This window comes from Coturnix japonica, chromosome 3 (assembly GCF_001577835.2).
Source record: "Coturnix japonica isolate 7356 chromosome 3, Coturnix japonica 2.1, whole genome shotgun sequence".
In the NCBI taxonomy this organism is placed as follows: Eukaryota; Metazoa; Chordata; class Aves; order Galliformes; family Phasianidae; genus Coturnix; species Coturnix japonica.
The window spans coordinates 49,689,797-49,708,132 of NC_029518.1; the positions used below are offsets into that span (position 1 = coordinate 49,689,797).

The following is an 18,336-nucleotide window of genomic DNA, read 5'->3' on the forward strand; positions in this document are numbered from 1 at the left end:
TTCCAGTTGTTGAGAGAACCGCTTTACCATCATGTTTACCTGAAGCAGATGCAAAACAACCAGGGATGTGCGGAGACCATATAGTGCTGTAAATGACCCCTTCGTGGCCTTTAAAAGTACGTAAAGACTTCCCCACTGCTGGATCCCACTGAACAAAGTAAAAGGAAAATTGTTGAGGTGCACACGCAATGAGAACAGAAAAGATTTAATGAATATGGAAGTTTTATGTGTATTAAAGGGACTAAGCACTTTTTCTCATGGAATATCCCAAGTTGGAAGGGATCCCTAAGGATCATCAAGTCCAACTCCTGATTTTACCATCTATCATGAAAAGCACTAATACACTTCACCCAGTACCAAAAGAAAGATATAAGAACATCTCAGTTACAGCAGCTTCCATTTAAAATAGAGGAAAAGTAAATCAATGCTGTTCCTTAACATGAAGAACTATCACCCTCAAAACAAATTGCATTTGTACCTTCAACAAAAACCAACATACCAGCTTGGCTGTTTGATCCCATGAACCAGACACCACTAGCTGCTCTCCTCTGGTTTGGCTCCAGTCAACACTATATGCCTATAAACAAAACAATAGCGCAGTTTAGAAAAAGCATTGTAGGGCTGAGATTCTAGTTAACTGTTAATTACATTATACATAAATACGTTAATTCTAGTTCCATTAATTACACTTGGATTTGTAGATTATATCACAATCAGCTAAAAAGCCATGCTGGTCAAACTTCACAGAGCTGCCAATAGTGCCATTTACCTGAGCAAAAATTAAATTTAATCTCTCCGTTTGGCATTAAAGGCACACACAGACTCAGAAAGGTATCCAAAAACAAAGAGTAGATGTTTCCAGATGGAGATAGGAAAGAAGAAGAAAAAAAAAACCAACATAATTTAAACTGATCCCAGATCCAATTTTATTCCAATATTTACATTATGAAAAAGGAAATCAAGGTATCATTCAGCTACTTCTGGGCACTTGCCTTCCTCCAAGCTATTTCAGATTCTGCTGGATCCGGCTTAAATTGACTGGCATTAATCTATTTGCATATTTCCCAAAAGTTGATGGCAATCATTGTCCATAAAAAAGAACCCATCACCTGCAATCTTCCCTCTTTACTGCACAATATTCTGTTTCCATATATGAAAGGCTTATTGCTCTGGCACCACTTCGTGCAAGCTCTCTTGTGTGAGGAGGTTATAACCTAAATGTACAAGATAACCACACACTATTTGACAAAAGCCAAATAATAAACTGAACAGTAATTCTTCTGTTTGTTCTTCCGAACTGTGCCTTTCTCCTCTTGGCTATTCTACCTTTGTAAGCTTACTACCAGTATCACAGTTCCTTTTTCAGCCTGTCTTCTCCTATTAAAATAACAATAACACAAGCAAACAAGTCACGCTCATGTTTTAAGAACAGAGGACATCACAGTTCTCCCACATGGCTCCTGAGCTCCTTGCTAACACAGCTTTCTCTCCTTCCCCATGAATCCGGACGATGGTATTGCATGTAACTCCTACTGTCATTTTACGGTGCTACACAGTATGCGTCATTCATGCAATAGCCCTAGGAATTCTGCTCACTCCAAATGTTGTGCTGCCATATACACAGCCAGAATCTCCAAGAAAGAAAAGCATACCTGAGAAATATGTACCTGTGTCAGCTCAGCTAAAGGGCATCAGCATGCAGATCAGTTGAAGACATGTTATGACAGTGACCTGAACACATACGGCAGACACAGCTGTGGCTGCACAACAGATAATGATACCCGGACAAACTCTCCTCCAGGCAAGGATTACAAGCCAAACAGACAACAGGCGTAGAAAAAGCAAGAGCTGTTTTCATTTGGCATGCAACAGGTCCATGTAATAGGAAGAGAATGAGAAGAAGAAAGTGCCAGAGAACCAAACAAGGACCACTTTTATACTTCTTACATTTCATGCTATCATCCAACATAAATTTACAGAACTTTCAAAATAAACTGCACTGAGCAACTGAGAAGAGCTCATAACACAGCACAAACTTTAACTGCTCATCTTCAATCATAGAACATTAATGAATTTATGTTTGAACACTGTAATAAGAAATGTCCCAGGTAAGATGAAAACAAGATGAAGGAAAGAAGTGAAACCAAAATGTAGCTCAAAATTAAGTAAATATGTCCTGTAAAGTGAGTCTTTGCATTTAAGTACTGTCTCACATTCCAGTGACACCTCATCAAAACCAAAGTAAATCAGACAATTTTATTCCCAAGAATCAGCAGTTGGTTGGTGCTGGAATAAAACTCACTGCCCTTAAATAAGAAAGATGTGCTTTTAAATTATGTTATTTTTGAGGGGGAGAACAATCTCATTTAGAAAACAAGAAACTGGTCCCCATCATTGGAAATACTACAAAAATCAGTGACAAAACCATCATTACAAACATCAGATGGATTACAGATTAAGAAGTGATCAATGACTTTAAAGAGCACTGTCTCTCAGTGTTTACCACAGCTTATTAGTTATATTCCCACTGAGATCTATCCTTTTAACGTACACTTACAAAGAATCAATACAGAACCCTGATATCTCAAAGTAAACACTTAGCCCATGCGTCCTACACTGTCTTTCCAACTCACAGTTGAATGCATCCACCCCCCATGCTCCCTGCTAAACCAGGACTTGGACACAGAAATTCTCACTTCACAAACAACAGATGGTGTAGCAGAACCAAAATAATCCTATGGACAGAATTCCAAAGAGATGGAGACAAAAGATAATTTGGTATTATGCCTTGCCTACATCTTTCTATCAGTCTTTGAACACTGACATATAATCCTGATTACAACCACACATATCTCAAAATTCCTTATTTACACAGTATATGTATTAAGCCAAAGTGGCAAAATTACAAAGAAAAAAACATAAGACTGATATAGTCTTGTGTTCAGTATCTGAAAAGAATGGATGAACTGAATACCTGAAAAATACCAGAAAAATAACTGAAAAACTGAAAACAAAACTGAATACCCACAGTTAATTGTTGACTACATACACACTAACTTATTTCATTCACATTTATTTCACTAAGATAAAGTGTTACTAATCCAAGCTAAGACTGATCACATCTGAAGTCCTAAGACTTCTAAGAGTATAAAGTTAGAAGAAAAGCGTGAGGAAAAACAGGGTAAAAAATAATAATAATAAAAAAATCACTTAGAGGAAGATAAGTATGGTGAGGCATAAAAGCCCCTTAAAATGTGCAGATGTATGAACATGAGAATGAGTGTAGCTTTTTCACTGCCAATAACATACAGTAAAAGAAACTGAGGCATTAAGCAAATTGAAATCAGTTGCATCAAACCAAGGCATAAAAAATATAATAAAAAAAAATACATGCTGTCCCAATATCTGACCATTGTTGATCTGAGCAAGAACTCAGAGATGCCAGAATGGAAAAGGACAAGCAGATGCAAAAGTCCTCAGGATTGATATAATTTCTATCATTCTGTACCCTCAAGGATAACTCAGCTATATGCATCAGCTGCCTGACTTTGGCCTATCCAACAATGTCCTCTAAGGCTACAGAATGACTTTCATACAACTCAATGGTTACTTAGTTTAGAAGGAACCACAGACTCTATTTCTGAATTTATTACATTTATCAGACTAAGAGTTACCTACGACACGAGTGTGAATGTGCAAATGAATATGTATAATATATTAACTTTATACTGAAAATAACATGAAGCTTTAAATTCAAATCATTGGCCCAAACAAAGTTAAAAAAAAATAGATGACAGAAAACACTTTTGATTTTGAGTGCTCAAATATCCCCTTTAGTAATTCAAGTATTAGACAGTCCAGCAAATTCCTGCAGTTTGCTGGATTTACCTCCTGAGTGTGCTCCTTATAGACTTGCAGTGGACCTTTGGGCTTCGCTATATCCCAGATCTGCAGAGACCCATCCCCGCTAGAAGTGATCAACACGTGCTCATTATTCTCACTCCATGTCACATCAAACAGGCCGTCATTCCAGTCAAAGCTGAACAGAAACAATGAAGATATTTGTCCATGGGAAAGCATAACACAAATCCGGACTAGCTGTGTGCAAAGACAGTAGCTTTTTATAATCAACCTGCTTACCATTCTGAACAGCTTATTTACCCATTTCAGTTTCCAGTGAATCTCCTCATAAGCAACTTACTGGATACAATGTTAACTTCTACAAGAATAGGTTGACTACGGTCAGAGTAGGTCAATTAAAGTGTAAGTGAGCCAAGGACCTCAGACACAGAGAATGGAATCTGACTTCAGTTCTAAACTGCTGAGAAGTCAGATGAGAGGTGCTACACATCTCAGACTAACCTACCATCTCTCCAGGATGCTGCTGCTACAGTGGTCAGAGCCTGCAGTCCACAATAACTGTGGTAATCAAAGAAATAAAACCATGTTGGGAGGTCTCTATTCAATCCACAACACCATTAAGAATCTGAGTGACAATGAAAAACCAAGAGAAGAGCAGTCATGAAAATATTAAAGATCTCTGTAACTCCTAAAAAGGGCTTTCAGCACACCACCCATTCATCCTCCAGGATCAAGTACCGTGTGCTGGTTGCTCTGCAACACCTATTAATAACCACACTGTTATCTCATAGTAAATACGACCTATTTACCCCCCTCTCACTGAAGGTTTAACTCAGCTCAGATTAAGCTTCATAGCACACTGCAGTAATTATGAAGAGAAAGGCACACACACAGAAAGCTTCTATGGGGAAAATGGCATAGCTCGGTGCTCAGGAAAGCACAGGACTTTCCACCACAGAATAAGTGGAGTCTCTAGAAACACAGAAATGAACAGAACACTTTGTAGAATGAAGAGCGTGTTTAACAGTTTCAGAGAGTCAGGTGGATAATTATGAATTAAAAACAGCTTATCAGATTTTTCTAATTTCTTGCTTAATACTTATATCTCATTTCCCTTCTTAATCTAAACAACTGTTGTTTGCATAATTAGGTGAATAGAGGCTAAGCACTAACCCCTCCCCTTCTCCCACCCAGAACATGGACCAAACTCCTCTCTTGGAGCATTCCATCTCCAAGAAAGGACTTCCTTGACTTATCCCAGCTTCCTGCTCTATTTTCAATCTAAGCCAACCTTAAAGGGATAAACAGAGGTGACACCTGCAATAACAACCAAACTTCCAATGTCAAGCTGGGTCAGAGCTTTTAATTTACACTGCCAGTTTTCCATAAAACGGCTTACACTATGGAAAAGGTGTCATCTGAATTACTTTTTGTAATGAGACGTGGAATGTAAGCCAATCATTTGCACCTCGATAAAAATATATGTGTACAGCAGACAATATAGTACAGATACAACAGTTTACATTGATAACAATACACCAAAATGTTCGGGATGGGTTTTCTACAAACAACAATACAGGTTTACACCTTATTTTCACAACAGAGAATATTTACAGCATTACCTCCTGAGCAGGACAATCCCAGTTTCATTTTGTTCCAGCACTGCCAGAGTTCCACAACCTAAAACAGCACAGTATAACCAAACATCACAACTCCTTGCTCACACCAAAGGTCCTACAAGTTCTGTGATAGCTCCTGTGAGCGTAAGGAAGCTAAACTTCTTTAAGAGGCCACACAGTTAGTTGTGCAACAGCCTGTTGCCTCTTCTGCTCTCCAAAACAGGATTTCATTTACATCAAGTTCTCCTCCCCCAGTACACCTGTGGTTGAGGCTGGAAAAGCAGCACCTCCTGCACAGAAGTCACAGAATCACAGAATGACCCGGGTTGGAAGGGACCTCAAGGATCATGTAGTTCCAACCCCCCTGCCTGGCAGGGCCACCAAACATACACCTTTACTAGATCAGGTTGCCCAGGGCCCTGTCCAACCTGGTCTTGAACACCTCCAAGGACGGGGCATCCACAACCTCCCTGGGCAGCCTGTTCCAGAGCCTAACCACTCTCCTAGTGAAGAACTTCCCCCTAACATCCAACCTAAATCTTCCCTCTTTCAACTTAAAACCATTTCCCCGTGTCCTGCTACTGTCAGCCCTAAGTGCACCCCCACACACAAGCATTGGCCCTGTGTTATAGGTATACCAGGACCAGCTCCTTTCTACCTCTTCAGTAACACAGCAGATGTAGCTTTTGTTTGTATTTATTTCCACTCTGTGAAAATAGAGTGGAAATGCAAATTCCTCCAACCCCGAGGCAGCCTGTTCTGCACCCCCACCGGGCCGGCCGAGCACCCAACACAAGGGCAGCGCTACACTATGTCACAGGGAGAAAATACCATCAGTCGGCCCGTTTGCCTCAAGTACATCACCTGCGATGCCGTAGTACTGCGCAGCGGCGCAGGCCACACGGCCTGGCCAGTATGGCGAGAACTCGGCCGCGTAGCCGTGCAGCCCCGGCAGCCTCAGCACGCCGCCGCCCGCCGTGCCCATGGCCCCGGCCCGGCCCGGCCCGAGCTTGGGAGGCGGCACCGCTGAGCTGCGTCGGAAGAGTCCCGCCCGCCACGCTGAGGCGGTGCCGCCATCTTTGGCGCTGGCAGCATAGCGGGCACATAGTTTCGGGGTTCACCGACAGAGGTCCTTCTTGACCATGGGACAGGAGAATGCTTTGTTTTGAGGACGTGTTAATAGGGTGTTTGTAGACATCGATGGCCAAGGAGCAGACAGAACGTTATGAGAAAGACTAGTTCCCCATACCGTTTATTTCCCCACAGACAAGCTTGTGCATTCACGCTTCGATGGCCTTTAGAAATAGCCGTTTTGTTTCACTTCCTAACAGAAGTATTTGTGTATCGAGATTGAAAGGAAGATACGGTAACAACTAGAGAAATAAATAAATAAATAAATAAATAAATAAATAAATAATAAAAAAGCTGTGCCAGGGGAGATTCAGGCTGGACATTAGGAAGTATTACTTCTCAGAAAGGGCAGTCAGGCATTGGAATGCACTGCCCAGGGAGGTGGTGGAGTCACCGACCATGGGAGTGTTCAAGAAAAGTCTGGATGTTGTGTTGAGGAATATGATTTAGCTGGGAAGTATTTGTAATGGTTGGACTAGATGATTTTCTAGGTGTTTTCCAACCTTGATAATTCTGTGATTCTGAAAAGCTATTTTACGAGCAGAGAGAGTAGGGAAACGCGAGTATTTCCGCCTAGGGTCCAGGGCATGTGAGTAAATCCCAGAGGGACAAAGGACAGCCGGTAACAGTAGCGTTTCATAGCAGCATAGAAACCAGCTGTGCTACCGGCCGGCTCCTCCCAACACAGAATCACAGAATCACAGAATGACCCGGGTTGGAAGGGACCTCAAGGATCATGTAGTTCCAACCCCCCTGTCTAGCACAAAGCCCGTGTAGCCACAACGCCCCGTTAGATGGCAGCCGTGCTCCACCAACAGCCCTCCACTGCGAGTATTTTGCTCACAAAGCATCACTTCAATGAATTGATTCCCCACCCTCTCAGTATGCAAAGTATAGGCTCTGTTTATACTGCAGTCACTTCTTCGAGCTCAGCTCATCACCCTACGCACCTTATTGGCATTGGAACATGCGGTCAAGATGCTGACTGGATCCCTGCATCCAGTTCTCCTCCTTTTCAGAGCACTGATCTCTGTTCTGCCATAGACACATGCACGTCATTCCCTCAGCTTGCTTGTCTGACAGCCAGTTTAGGCATGAGCTGAGCTGGTGGCAAGCACTTCTACATACACAAATCCTTAAAGAATCTGTTATCAGCAAGAGAATACTGCAGGCATTAATAATAATAACAACAACAACAACAACAACAACAACAACAACAACAACAACAATAATAAAACATTGCAAAATGAGCCTTTCTATCACAGAAAGTAGACTGTGAGCTGTTCCTTTAGGCTTAAGGATAAACAGCTTAAAACGCTGGGGAATGCAGTAAGCTCTTTTCTAGTTATTGAGTCATGCATTAGGCTTAATGCCATCAATATTTTACTCTTTGACAGTGAATGTTTACTGACTGAAAGGAATGAAGAGGTTTTCCCAGCTGAAATTTCCATACAGTCATTAGGCTGCATGAGTCGAAGCTTTAAGGGAAGCATTTAGCATCCCGAGACTGGAAAGCCGGCAAGAGTGAAAATAAACAACTGGAAGTAACCAAGGAAGCTGCAGGAATGAATGCAAAGGGAAAAAGCTCACGGGGTCAGATGGGAAAGCTGAGACATTTCTGGAAGTTAAAAAGGACAGAAGAAGTGAGAGGAGGAAAAAAAACAACACACTGTAGCAGAGGAAGAAATATAAGATTCAGAAAGAAGTGTGAGAGTTGTAGGTTCTGCTGATTGCCATTTCTGTGCACCGTGTCATAATTCAGTAAGTGAATTATGGTAATATAGTAATAGCCCATGCTATTACTGTTACATGATCAGATCGAACACCAGACTATTTACCTGCCCCCAGTGCTTACTTGGTGCATTAAATGCTTATCTCAATCATAGACTTACTTTCTTTTAAAGATTGGCAGTCGACCCTCCCATAACAAAACACTGCCTTCTTGCCTTCTTAGTACTGAACATATAGGCTACGTCTGATTGTCTACAGCTGCCTACCCAGTTTAATTTTTGAAATAAGCTGTTGTTTATTTCAGTTTAACCATTTCTATTTTTGTGCAAGTTACCTTCTAGCGCTCATGGGAAAAGGAACAGTACGTGTACTTCTGAGATCTCATTTGGATCTTTATGTCTGCAAGGTTCTTTAAGTTCGTGGATGGTTTTCTTTACACCCATAATTGAAACATACTGAACTTTACTCCCACAGACTCCCATAGGAATATATTTTAGTCCATTCCATCAATCTCCAATACAACCAAGAAAATTGAAAATGCATCACTGAGTCACTTTTCTCCCTCTACTGGACACTCATGGCTGTAATACATTAAAAAAAAGTTATAATTTTGACATAAATGCTTCAAATTTCATATCTCTAAATCAGAATGCTTAAAATGAAACTACCTCTTTTGGTCTCGATCTCATTTTGAGTGGCTTAATCAAGTCTTTAGCATCTGCAACACAGTGTTTGTCACCCAACACAAATTGCATTTTCAACTAATAAGAATGAAAAATTCCTGGCTGTTAGAATTCTAATTATGGTTAAAGCAAAAGGACAGTGATGTATTGCTTTGAAAACCTACAAGGAAGAGATGGAATTATTCCAACAGATTTGCAGCTAACGCTGCTTGCTGCAAGTTTTTGTCATTAGAAAAAGCACAACAGGAACAGGGTGATACTGAACTGTAATCGGGTGTAAACCATCTGGTACTAGAGATGTAAATTCGACAGTGCTTGAGAAACAAGTGAACAAGGTATGCTGAAGATTTGTGTGGGTTATTCCAGGTTATTTTTCCTTTTTTATTACTTGTTTTTTCGTTTCTTTTTACGGCTCAACATCACATCCAGCCAAATCTACAGAAGACCTGTCTTGTGTTTGGAATGGACATGGCACTAATAATGACACAGGCCTCACGAGTCATAGCACTAAGTAGAATAGCATGCTGCTTCCGTCTCCTTTCAGTCTGGGACTTCCTTCTGTGCTTGACAAACATGGGCTGTTCTAGAGAACAACAGAGGCACATTGTTCTTGCTTCCTGTAAGGTGATGTAAGAGCAGTGCTGAATGGATTAACACCGATTCTGCATTTTGTGGAAAACTACTTTATTTAGGAAAACATTCATTGTCGTTCTGACCAGAGCAAGAAACAATAACCTACTGTATATTGCAGATTAGCAAATATTAACTTCCCCCTTTAAATTAGTCTTTCGTTTGCTCGTCATCTTCCCACCCCATTTACCCATTCCTTATCAGCAGAAGCAAATGCCAGGCATATCTCACTGAAAATGGGAACCTATCGACGCAAACAGAGCTCCCAAAGGTGACTAATTTCTCCTAACTATTCCAGAATTTATCCTTGTCTTACAGAAGTAATGGAAATAAACAATACAGGAACAGGATCCATGCCAGGAAGTTGATTTTATCCCAACAAGATCCACTATAATGCACAAAGCAGATGGACCTATTGGTAGGACACAAACATTAATAATGCGCAGTGCTACGTTGCTCCATGTTGCAGAGTGGAAAGTGTCGGTCTTTTTTCACAGGTGAAAAGTAATAGAACATGAGGAAACCATCTCAAGTTGCACCAGGGGATGGTTAGAATGGATGTTAGAATGGATGCTGGGGAAAAATTCCTTCACAGAGACAACATTGGAACAGGCTGTTCAGGGAAGTGGCGGAGTCCCTGTCTCTAAGGTCATAGAATAGCTTAACTTAGAAGGGATCTTAAAGATGGTCAAGTTCCACCCTTCCTGCCATGGGTAAGGTTAGCACCATCCTCTGGACCAGGCTGCTCAGGGCCCCATCCAACCTGGTCTTAAATGCCCCCAGGGATGGGGTATACACAGCTTCTCTGGGTAACTTGTTCCAGTGCCTCACCATCCACCAAGTGAAGAATTACTTCCTAACATCTAACCCAAATCTCCCCTTTTAGCGTAGAGCCATCCCCCCTTGCCCTATCACAATCAGACTGTATAAAAATTCAGTCCCCCTCCTGCTTATAAGCTCCCATCAAGTACTGGAGAACTCCAATGAGGTTTCCTGGGAGCCTTCTCTTCTCCGTGCTGAACAAGCCTGGCTCCCTCAGCCAGCACTTCATAGGAGTGGGGCACCAGCCCTCTGGTCATTTTCAAGGCCCTCCTCTGGACCTGCTCTGACAGCTCCACATCTTCCTTGTGCTGAGGGCCCCAAACCTGGACACAGTACTCCAGACAGCAGAGCACTCACAAGCATCTCACTTGTTGCTAGGCCCCAGTGCCAGTCACCGTGTCCTTGAGCAAGAAGCAACAAAAACAACCCCGAGCTAAACAGCAAAAACCCCCTCAGCTGGCAGGGACACGAGGTCATTGCCCACCCCTTTGTTTTATGCAAAAACAGGTTCGTCTGAATCAAAACTCATCTGCTGGTGAAAGGACGCTTTAAAATCTCAGGCAAGTCAGGACCCGTTCCATCCCAGCAGCTGCCGACGAACCGGCACCCCCGGCTCAGAGCGCTGCCCGCAGCACGCCAGGAGACAGAGCTGCTCGGCTTCTCACAGAATCACAGAATTACCTGGGTTGGAAGGGACCTCAAGGATCATGTAGTTCCAACCCCCCTGCCTGGCAGGGCCACCAAACATACACCTTTACTAGATCAGGTTGCCCAGGGCCCTGTCCAACCTGGTCTTGAACACCTCCAAGGACGGGGCATCCACAACCTCCCTGGGCAGCCTGTTCCAGGGCCTAACCACTCTCCTAGTGAAGAACTTCCCCTTAACATCCAACCTAAATCTTCCCTCTTTTAACTTAAAACCATTTCCCCGTGTCCTGCTATTATCAGCCCTTTTGAAGAGTTTACTCCCCTCCTGGGTGTAAGTTCCCTTCAGGTATTGAAAGGCTGCAATGAGGTCACCCCGCAACCTTCTCTTCTCCAGGCTGAACAAACCCAACTCCCTCAGCCTGTCCTCATAGGGGAGGTGCTCCAGCCCCGTGATCATCTTTGTGGCCCTCCTCTGGACCCTTTCCAAAATCTCAATGTCTTTTTTGTACTGAGGGCTCCACACCTGGACACAGTACTCCAGATAGGGCCTCACAAGAGCAGAGTAGAGAGGGACGATCACCTCCCTATCCCTGCTGACCACCCCTCTCCTGATGGAGCCCAGGATCCCATTTGCTTTCCGGGCTGCCAGAGCGCACTGCTGGCTCATGTTGAGTCTTTCATCCATCAGGACCCCCAGGTCCTTCTCTGCCAAGCTGCTCTCAAGGACCACTACTCCCAGCCTGTACAGGTGCCTGGGGTTCTTCCGGCCCAAGTGCAAAACCTTGCACTTTGCTGCGTTGAACCTCATTAGATTCACCCGAGCCCAGCTTTCCAGCCTGTTGAGGCTTTTCCGATACCATTAAACAGAACAACACGGGGTTCCGCCAGTCTTTGCTCCATCCCCGCTGCGGCCCAAGAACCAGACGTGCAGCGCATCCGCCACGGGCAGCAGTCCCCGCCCGCTCTCGGGGGTCCCAGCGGAGCCTTCCTCGCACACCCGACATTCCATTCCATCCCAACGCACAGCCCGGCGGCCGCCGCTGCCTTATTAGTGGCCGGAGGCGGGCCCGGAAGGAGGAGCGCGGTGCGGGGCCGCCCCCGCCTGAGCCGCGAGTAGAGCAGCGCAGCTGTCGCTCGTCTTAATCGGGGGCGCCTGAGAGCAGTCCCACAAGTGGTTCCTGCCCGAGAGGGAGTCGGAGCCGGCGGCCGGAGGCAGAGCGAGGTGCCGGCGGTGCGGAGCGGGCTGCGGGGGGCCGCTCGCCAGGTGGTCCGTACAGGTGCGGGGGAGCAGGGAGCGCCGTGCCATGGTGCGGGCGGCGGGCGCCGCGGGAGGCTGCGTTCGTCTCCTCGCCCCCTGCCGCCGCTGTTAGGCTCCGCGGGGCAGCGCCTCGCCCCAGCCCGATCGCCGTTCCTCTCCGGCAGCTCGGCCACAGCGTGCGGGGATCGCTCGAGGTGGAAGGACGCGGCATGGCAGCCGCCTGACCCCGGCCTCTAGAGCAGAGCCCGGGACGCGCCGCGGTGGCGGCTCCGCAGGGATGAACGACGGCGGCGAGGGGACCATCAGCTTCGCGGTGCCCGGCCCTCCGGGCGGCGGCGAGGAGGGGCTCGGCCGGCGGGCGCAAGGAGCCGACGGCGGCCGCGGCTTCCAGCCCGAGGTGACCCCGCCGTGGGGCGAGGACGCGGCCGTCGCTTGCCCCGCCGCCGGCGCGGGCATCGCCGCGCGGACCAAGGGCGCCGGGCGGCGGACGGCTGTCACCTACGTGATCAACGAGGCGAGCCAGGGGCCGCTGCTGGCGGCGGAGAGCGGCGCCTTGCAGAGCCTGCGGGAGGCGTGCGAGGTGGTGGGAGCCTCGCTGGAAACGCTGCACTTCGGCAAGCTGGACTTCGGCGAGACGGCCGTGCTGGATCGCTTCTACAACGCAGGTGAGACCGCGCCGCCGCGCCCTTCCTGCCGGGGCTTATCGCCTCACCGCTCGCCCCGCCGTCCGCGCAGCTCCGGCCGGGCCGAGGCGCGGCTCCGCGCCGCCCTCCGGCGAGAGAGGCTCGGTCCGAGCGCTGCCCCCTCGCTGTGCCCCGCGGCACCGGGGCCGAGCAGCGCCCTGCGGCTCTCCCGTCGGGAAGCAAAAGTGTGTCAGATCCTCTTTCTGTCCCCCGCTGACCCCGTTTAGGAGAGAAAGCTGTCAGCTAGCGCGCTGTCAGCGTGCGGCTGTTGGCGCTGCCGGCACCGGTGGCTCGTATCCGCGGGTCAGAGATGAGCTTCACCGTGGCAGAGAGCCGGGATGCCCGTTTTTGCCGGAACGGTGAAGCAGGTGTGAGCTGCGAGGCCCCGGGAGCTCGGAGAAGCAGCTAGGATGTGCAGCTCGGCAGCCGTGCTGGTGGCGCAGGGGTCAGTTCCGCTTCCCCTCTGTGCTGGGAAGTTTGCGCTTCGGATATTGGCTGCAATAAAATACTTAGGATGGATGATAAATTAGCGCGAGTGCCCCGTGCTGTGTCCACAGCCCTGCCTGCTTTCACAGCAGTAACGTGGTGACAGCCTCGTCTCAAAGCACTGTGATCTGAGCTGGTGTGTTGTGATCCACCTGAGCCCATGTTTAGAAACAAGACCTCAAAACTTCCTCTTGCTTTTAAATTTTGTAATTAGTAGATAGATATGGGGTAAGTGTAGAATTTATATATATATATATATATAAGCTTACTACCTTAGTAGAGATTTCATAAGACTAAAACTACATTAACGTTGTTTTGCCATTAAAATATATATATATATATATATATATATATAAATACAAGCAAGAATTTGACTTGACCTGTAATTTTAAGCTTATTTTGTGCTTCTGTGTTTATGAAGCACTTTAGCAAATGAGCATTTAAAAAATTCTGGCTGGTGCTGCAGCTTTGTCATCTCCTCTGGAGGAGAGGAGAGCAATAAAGAAGTACCTGTGCTCAGGCCCTGTGCACACAGGACTGCCCAGCGTGGACACGTACAAGCATGCAATTCCCTGGAGCACTGAAAGCTTTGCCCCCTGAGCTGCTGTTCAGGTCCAGGAGGTGGTTGGCTTCAAAGCACAAAGTTGCATTTTACCTTGTAGCTCTTACACAACTGTGTCTGGAGAAGTGAAGCCCTGAAAGGTCAGAGAAGCTGTGTCACAGTTGGAGATAGGAGGCACACAGAGCTTTAGTATAGATCCCATTCTCACCACATTCAAATGAGATACAGGACAGGTGAAACCTGAGAGTCTCACCCGGTTCTTGTTGCATCCATCACTGGAGCCGTTATCGCAGTGAGGCTCACAGAGCTAAATGATCTGTGATATTTCTGTACCTCCTCTGTTAGTCTCTAGCCTGAGCCACACAATAGGCGTGGTCTTGGTAGCGCACAGAGGCTTTTCTTGTGATGGAGCTTGGACTCAAAGTGGGCCCCTTTTCCTTCTGGCAGTAGGCGTCTGGCGTATAGTGCTACATAGCTGCACACTTATGTCATAGATCTGTCTATTTCAATGGCTTTCGAGTAAACTCTCAGAAGGCGAGAACTTTACTTGTTCGTTCAGTACTGTTTGGTTATGGCAATATAATGATACTGTTGCAAAACAGGAAAATTACCTTGCTCTTCTACATTTGTAGCAAAGCTGTAAACGTGAAAAACCAGGATGCATACAGCTCCTGGACTAAGCACAGGATGTAAGAGTTTGCATCTGTTCCCACTGCATTCTGTCCTGTCCGAGCTGTGATCCAAAACTGATGCTGTGCTGGAGCTGGTGTTTAGAAGGATCTATGAGCTTTCATGCTTGTCACAACATATATATATAAGAACTAATTGTTCTCCAGAAACTTAGAGCTAGCAAAAAAATGTAATAATAAAAAAGTTCCTAGGCTAGGAACGGAGCAGCATTACAACATAGAAGCTTTGTAAAGTGAAAAGCACAAATGAAGAGCCAGAGTAGGGAACAAAACTCAGATGGTTGTGAGGAGTGTAATTATTTCAGTTTGGTTTCTTTGGTCGTTTTCATTGCCTTAACTGGGCTGTTTTAAGGGCTATTTTAAGAAACTGTGGTGTATTAAAGTAGTTCAGCATAGCTGAATATCAAATAAGAACTTAGCAGTAAAAATACTTTCAGTTTAGGTAACGGTCGGTTGGTTTTACTCAAGGTACCAAGTTTTACCCGACTCAGTGTAAAGGCCAGTGAAGTCATGCGAGAAAGGAATGATATGATTGGATGGAGATTTGGAAAGTCAGGCTTATTGCTGTGTTTATTGAGGTAGAACAACAGATCTCCCAAGTCTTGTGATGCGTACAAACCAACTGTGCTTTGCGGGAGGAGGATGGAGGTCAAAAGTGTGCTGTAACATCTCTATCCATCATCAGGCCTTCCTTTCTTCTGTCTTGTTTGTACTTTGTGTAATGTAGTCTGAACTCCTGGTGATCTCTGGCAGAGGCTCACTTCATGCCTTTCACTGCTTCAAAGAGAACTTCAGGAAGCATTAAATAAAATGTAATCTGAGATGTAAATACTCCTCATCCCCTCTAAATTTGGATTAGCCAGCTAATAATCTTCTTCTGCTGGCTTCAGTCAACTGATGGTGCTTAAATGCTGAGACATAATTAGCAACGTATATGATCAGTGAGCAGGTCTTGGCTATGTATGTTTGAACCATATGAGCATCAAATATTAAGAATGACTCTATTACAGCATTTTGCCTTATGCGTCTGCAAAGAAATTGTGCTTTAAAAAAAACAAAACACACACAAAAAAACCTACCTCTTGAGAAGCAAATGTTGAATCAACCGTAGTAACTGTTGGAACATTTCATAGATTTCCTCTTTTCAGCGATAGTAAGGGAGAAAGGGAAAACTTAGTCCAATTTCTGTCAGTACTCAGTGTGTCTGGGGTTGGCCAGCTGTCTTGAGAGCTGGTTTCCTTCTTAAAGTGGATACTTCCCTCCTTCCCCCCTCCCCCCCCAGCTGTAAGTTGCATTGAGCTGCTGCAATAGGATTGAAGCTGAATTGCGTGTCTCTCTTAAGTTCAGTTTAATTTCTGAACGATTCAGGAATGCTTATAGAGTTGATCAGAGCTACACCAACGTATAGCAGAGAAACCATCCACTACACTGTGTTCCGAATGTTTATGTATGCTACTGTTTGTTGTTAAGAATGTTTTTTCTCCATTGTAGTGACATGATCTGCGTATCCTGTTGTCTTTTATTACTTACTACTCAGTTCATTTTGAAAACTGAGCCATAAATGAATATGAACTACTTAAAGTTTCTCTGACTTTACGTAAGCAATTTGTTTTTTTTCTACCATGTCTTTTTAGGAAGCTTGATTCATTTCACAGTTATCTCCTTGTGTCTATAATGTTGCATTATACAGAGGCATTTCTTTTTCTTCAGCTTCTTACGCCCAGGTTTTGTGGATCAGTAGACCTTGTTATATGATTTATACTGACAGTGTTATATAGGGATATTGAGATAATTTGCCATAATAGCAAATTATGTAACTAGAACAGAGTTCATCAAATAACAGCAAATGGATTTAGCTGATTATTGTTATTTCTGGAACTCGGTGTCATTGCTTTCAGTATTCATGCAGGCTTGGACTAGGAATTTGTAGGAACTGTAAATGATTGCAAATATTCAGGCACACAGAAATGCAGTAAAGCAGTGGAGGGCTGTTTTTCCTTTAGGTACTCTAGATTCCATTATGTTGTTTTTGAAGTGATTTATGGCTTTACATACGTTTCCTGGGTATTCTGTGATTGTTACACACTGGTGCAAACACTCCTTTTAAAACAAGTATTCTTTTCAAAACTAGCTTTCATGTTTCAAACAGTTGACTTAAATATTTTCTCCAATTAAAAATAAAAACATAAGAAAGAGCCAGCTTGCTACTATGCAAGCTCTTTGAAGGAGCTGGAAAAGTGGTGCTGCTGAGAGACAGAGACTCACTGCAAGTTATATTCTATTTCATGTCACGAAACAATTAGTTTCTTCCGCAACTTACTTGCTGTACTTCCTGACTATTATTTTTTTTGTTTCAGTTCTCTGAGTTTCATCAGACGCTTCAAATGCTGTGTGTTCATCCTCTGATTATTCAGCACTTGCATCCGTCACGTAACTTGCTGTTTGGACACTCCCCTCAGTGCTGCTGAATAACCACAACTCTATCTGCAGCATCTCGTCTGGGAAGTCCCTGTTTGGAATGATGATTCTCATTATGAAAGCTGATGAAATTAGCTTTGCGCATTATTCTTCAGCTTTGAGGGTGACTACTAAGAAAACATAAACATCTGGTACTGCTGTCAGCAGAATTCATGCTGAAAGAAGTTTGCATTTCAGCAGCACTGTGTTGCAAGTGATGAGCTGGAGCAAGAAATGCAGATTAGTAATGCTGAGGGTGTGCAGAATCAGGTTGATGATTATAGGCATACTCTCAGGGTAGATATATCAGTCTTGTGATGGATTACAAGTACAGGATCTTTGTGTCAGAATGCATAGTCTGTGTTGGCACAGTCATGGGGTTTGGAGAAGAGTGGATCGTAAAGCTCCTTTTGACTAAGGGTATTGAGCTCCAGGCTCTGTTAGGAAGAAGCACTGGAATGTTAAATCAGATGTGTTGGCATGGCTTCAGCATAAAACACTATTTCATTCTGAAGCTCCAGAATGTGAACTGTGTTAAAAAGAAGACAGATAAAAGTATATTTTGTCTATTTATAATTAGCACCACTGGAGAGTTTCTGAATCTGTGAATAAAATACAGGGTATAAAACGGTGTATTCACAGCATTTCAATTGCTGGACCAGCTGCAAATTTCATAACTGGACTCCAGCATTGGTACTGTAAACGTGATCTCCATCTGGCTACCTGTCAGTAGGTGACTGGAAGACTAGTAGCCCATCAGCTTCTGCTTGAATTAGATGGAACATGCTAGGTAAAGTGTGTGTGTGGAGTGGATGTGTGTGGGCCTTGAGACCTGTATTCTCTTTCAAGCTCTGTGACTAGCCTGCCATAGCAATCTGTAGCTTTGTTGTGCAGTGGGAGCTTCCTCAGGCCTTTCTGCAGGCTGGGAGGCTTGTGGTACATCTGATATGGGGGTCCTGGGCACAGAAACCCATGTGGCTGGGAATTTCCAAGGACGTCTGTAATGTAAATAATATTAAGAGTGTGTTCTTGCACTTAGTTCATGTTCAAGCTTTTGCTGGGTTATTACAAGTTAA

At 44.7% G+C, this 18,336-nt stretch overlaps 2 protein-coding genes across 3 annotated transcripts in view; one reads left to right on the forward strand and one right to left on the reverse strand.

The window, feature by feature from the left end:
• PEX7 (peroxisomal biogenesis factor 7) overlaps nucleotides 1-6,596 on the reverse strand; it is a 29,853-nt gene extending 23,257 nt beyond the window's left edge. Inside the window, exons 1-5 of one of the 2 annotated variants that reach the window (XM_015858411.2) lie at nucleotides 6,345-6,499; nucleotides 5,484-5,541; nucleotides 3,889-4,039; nucleotides 500-577; nucleotides 40-148 (exon numbers count right to left, since the gene is read on the reverse strand). In XM_015858411.2, coding sequence (XP_015713897.1) covers nucleotides 40-148; nucleotides 500-577; nucleotides 3,889-4,039; nucleotides 5,484-5,541; nucleotides 6,345-6,465 — 517 coding nt within the window. In that variant the 5' untranslated portion in view covers nucleotides 6,466-6,499. Of the gene's footprint in view, nucleotides 1-39; nucleotides 149-499; nucleotides 578-3,888; nucleotides 4,040-5,483; nucleotides 5,542-6,344 lie in introns of both variants that reach the window. The other variant, XM_032443643.1, reaches the window with a different exon arrangement.
• Nucleotides 6,597-12,599: 6,003 nt separating this feature from the next.
• Nucleotides 12,600-18,336, forward strand: part of MAP3K5 (mitogen-activated protein kinase kinase kinase 5) — an 86,497-nt gene continuing 80,760 nt past the window's right edge. The window contains exon 1 of the mRNA XM_015858370.2: nucleotides 12,600-13,048. Within this exon, the coding sequence (XP_015713856.1) occupies nucleotides 12,661-13,048 (388 nt within the window). The 5' untranslated portion in view covers nucleotides 12,600-12,660. The remainder of the gene's footprint in view (nucleotides 13,049-18,336) is intronic.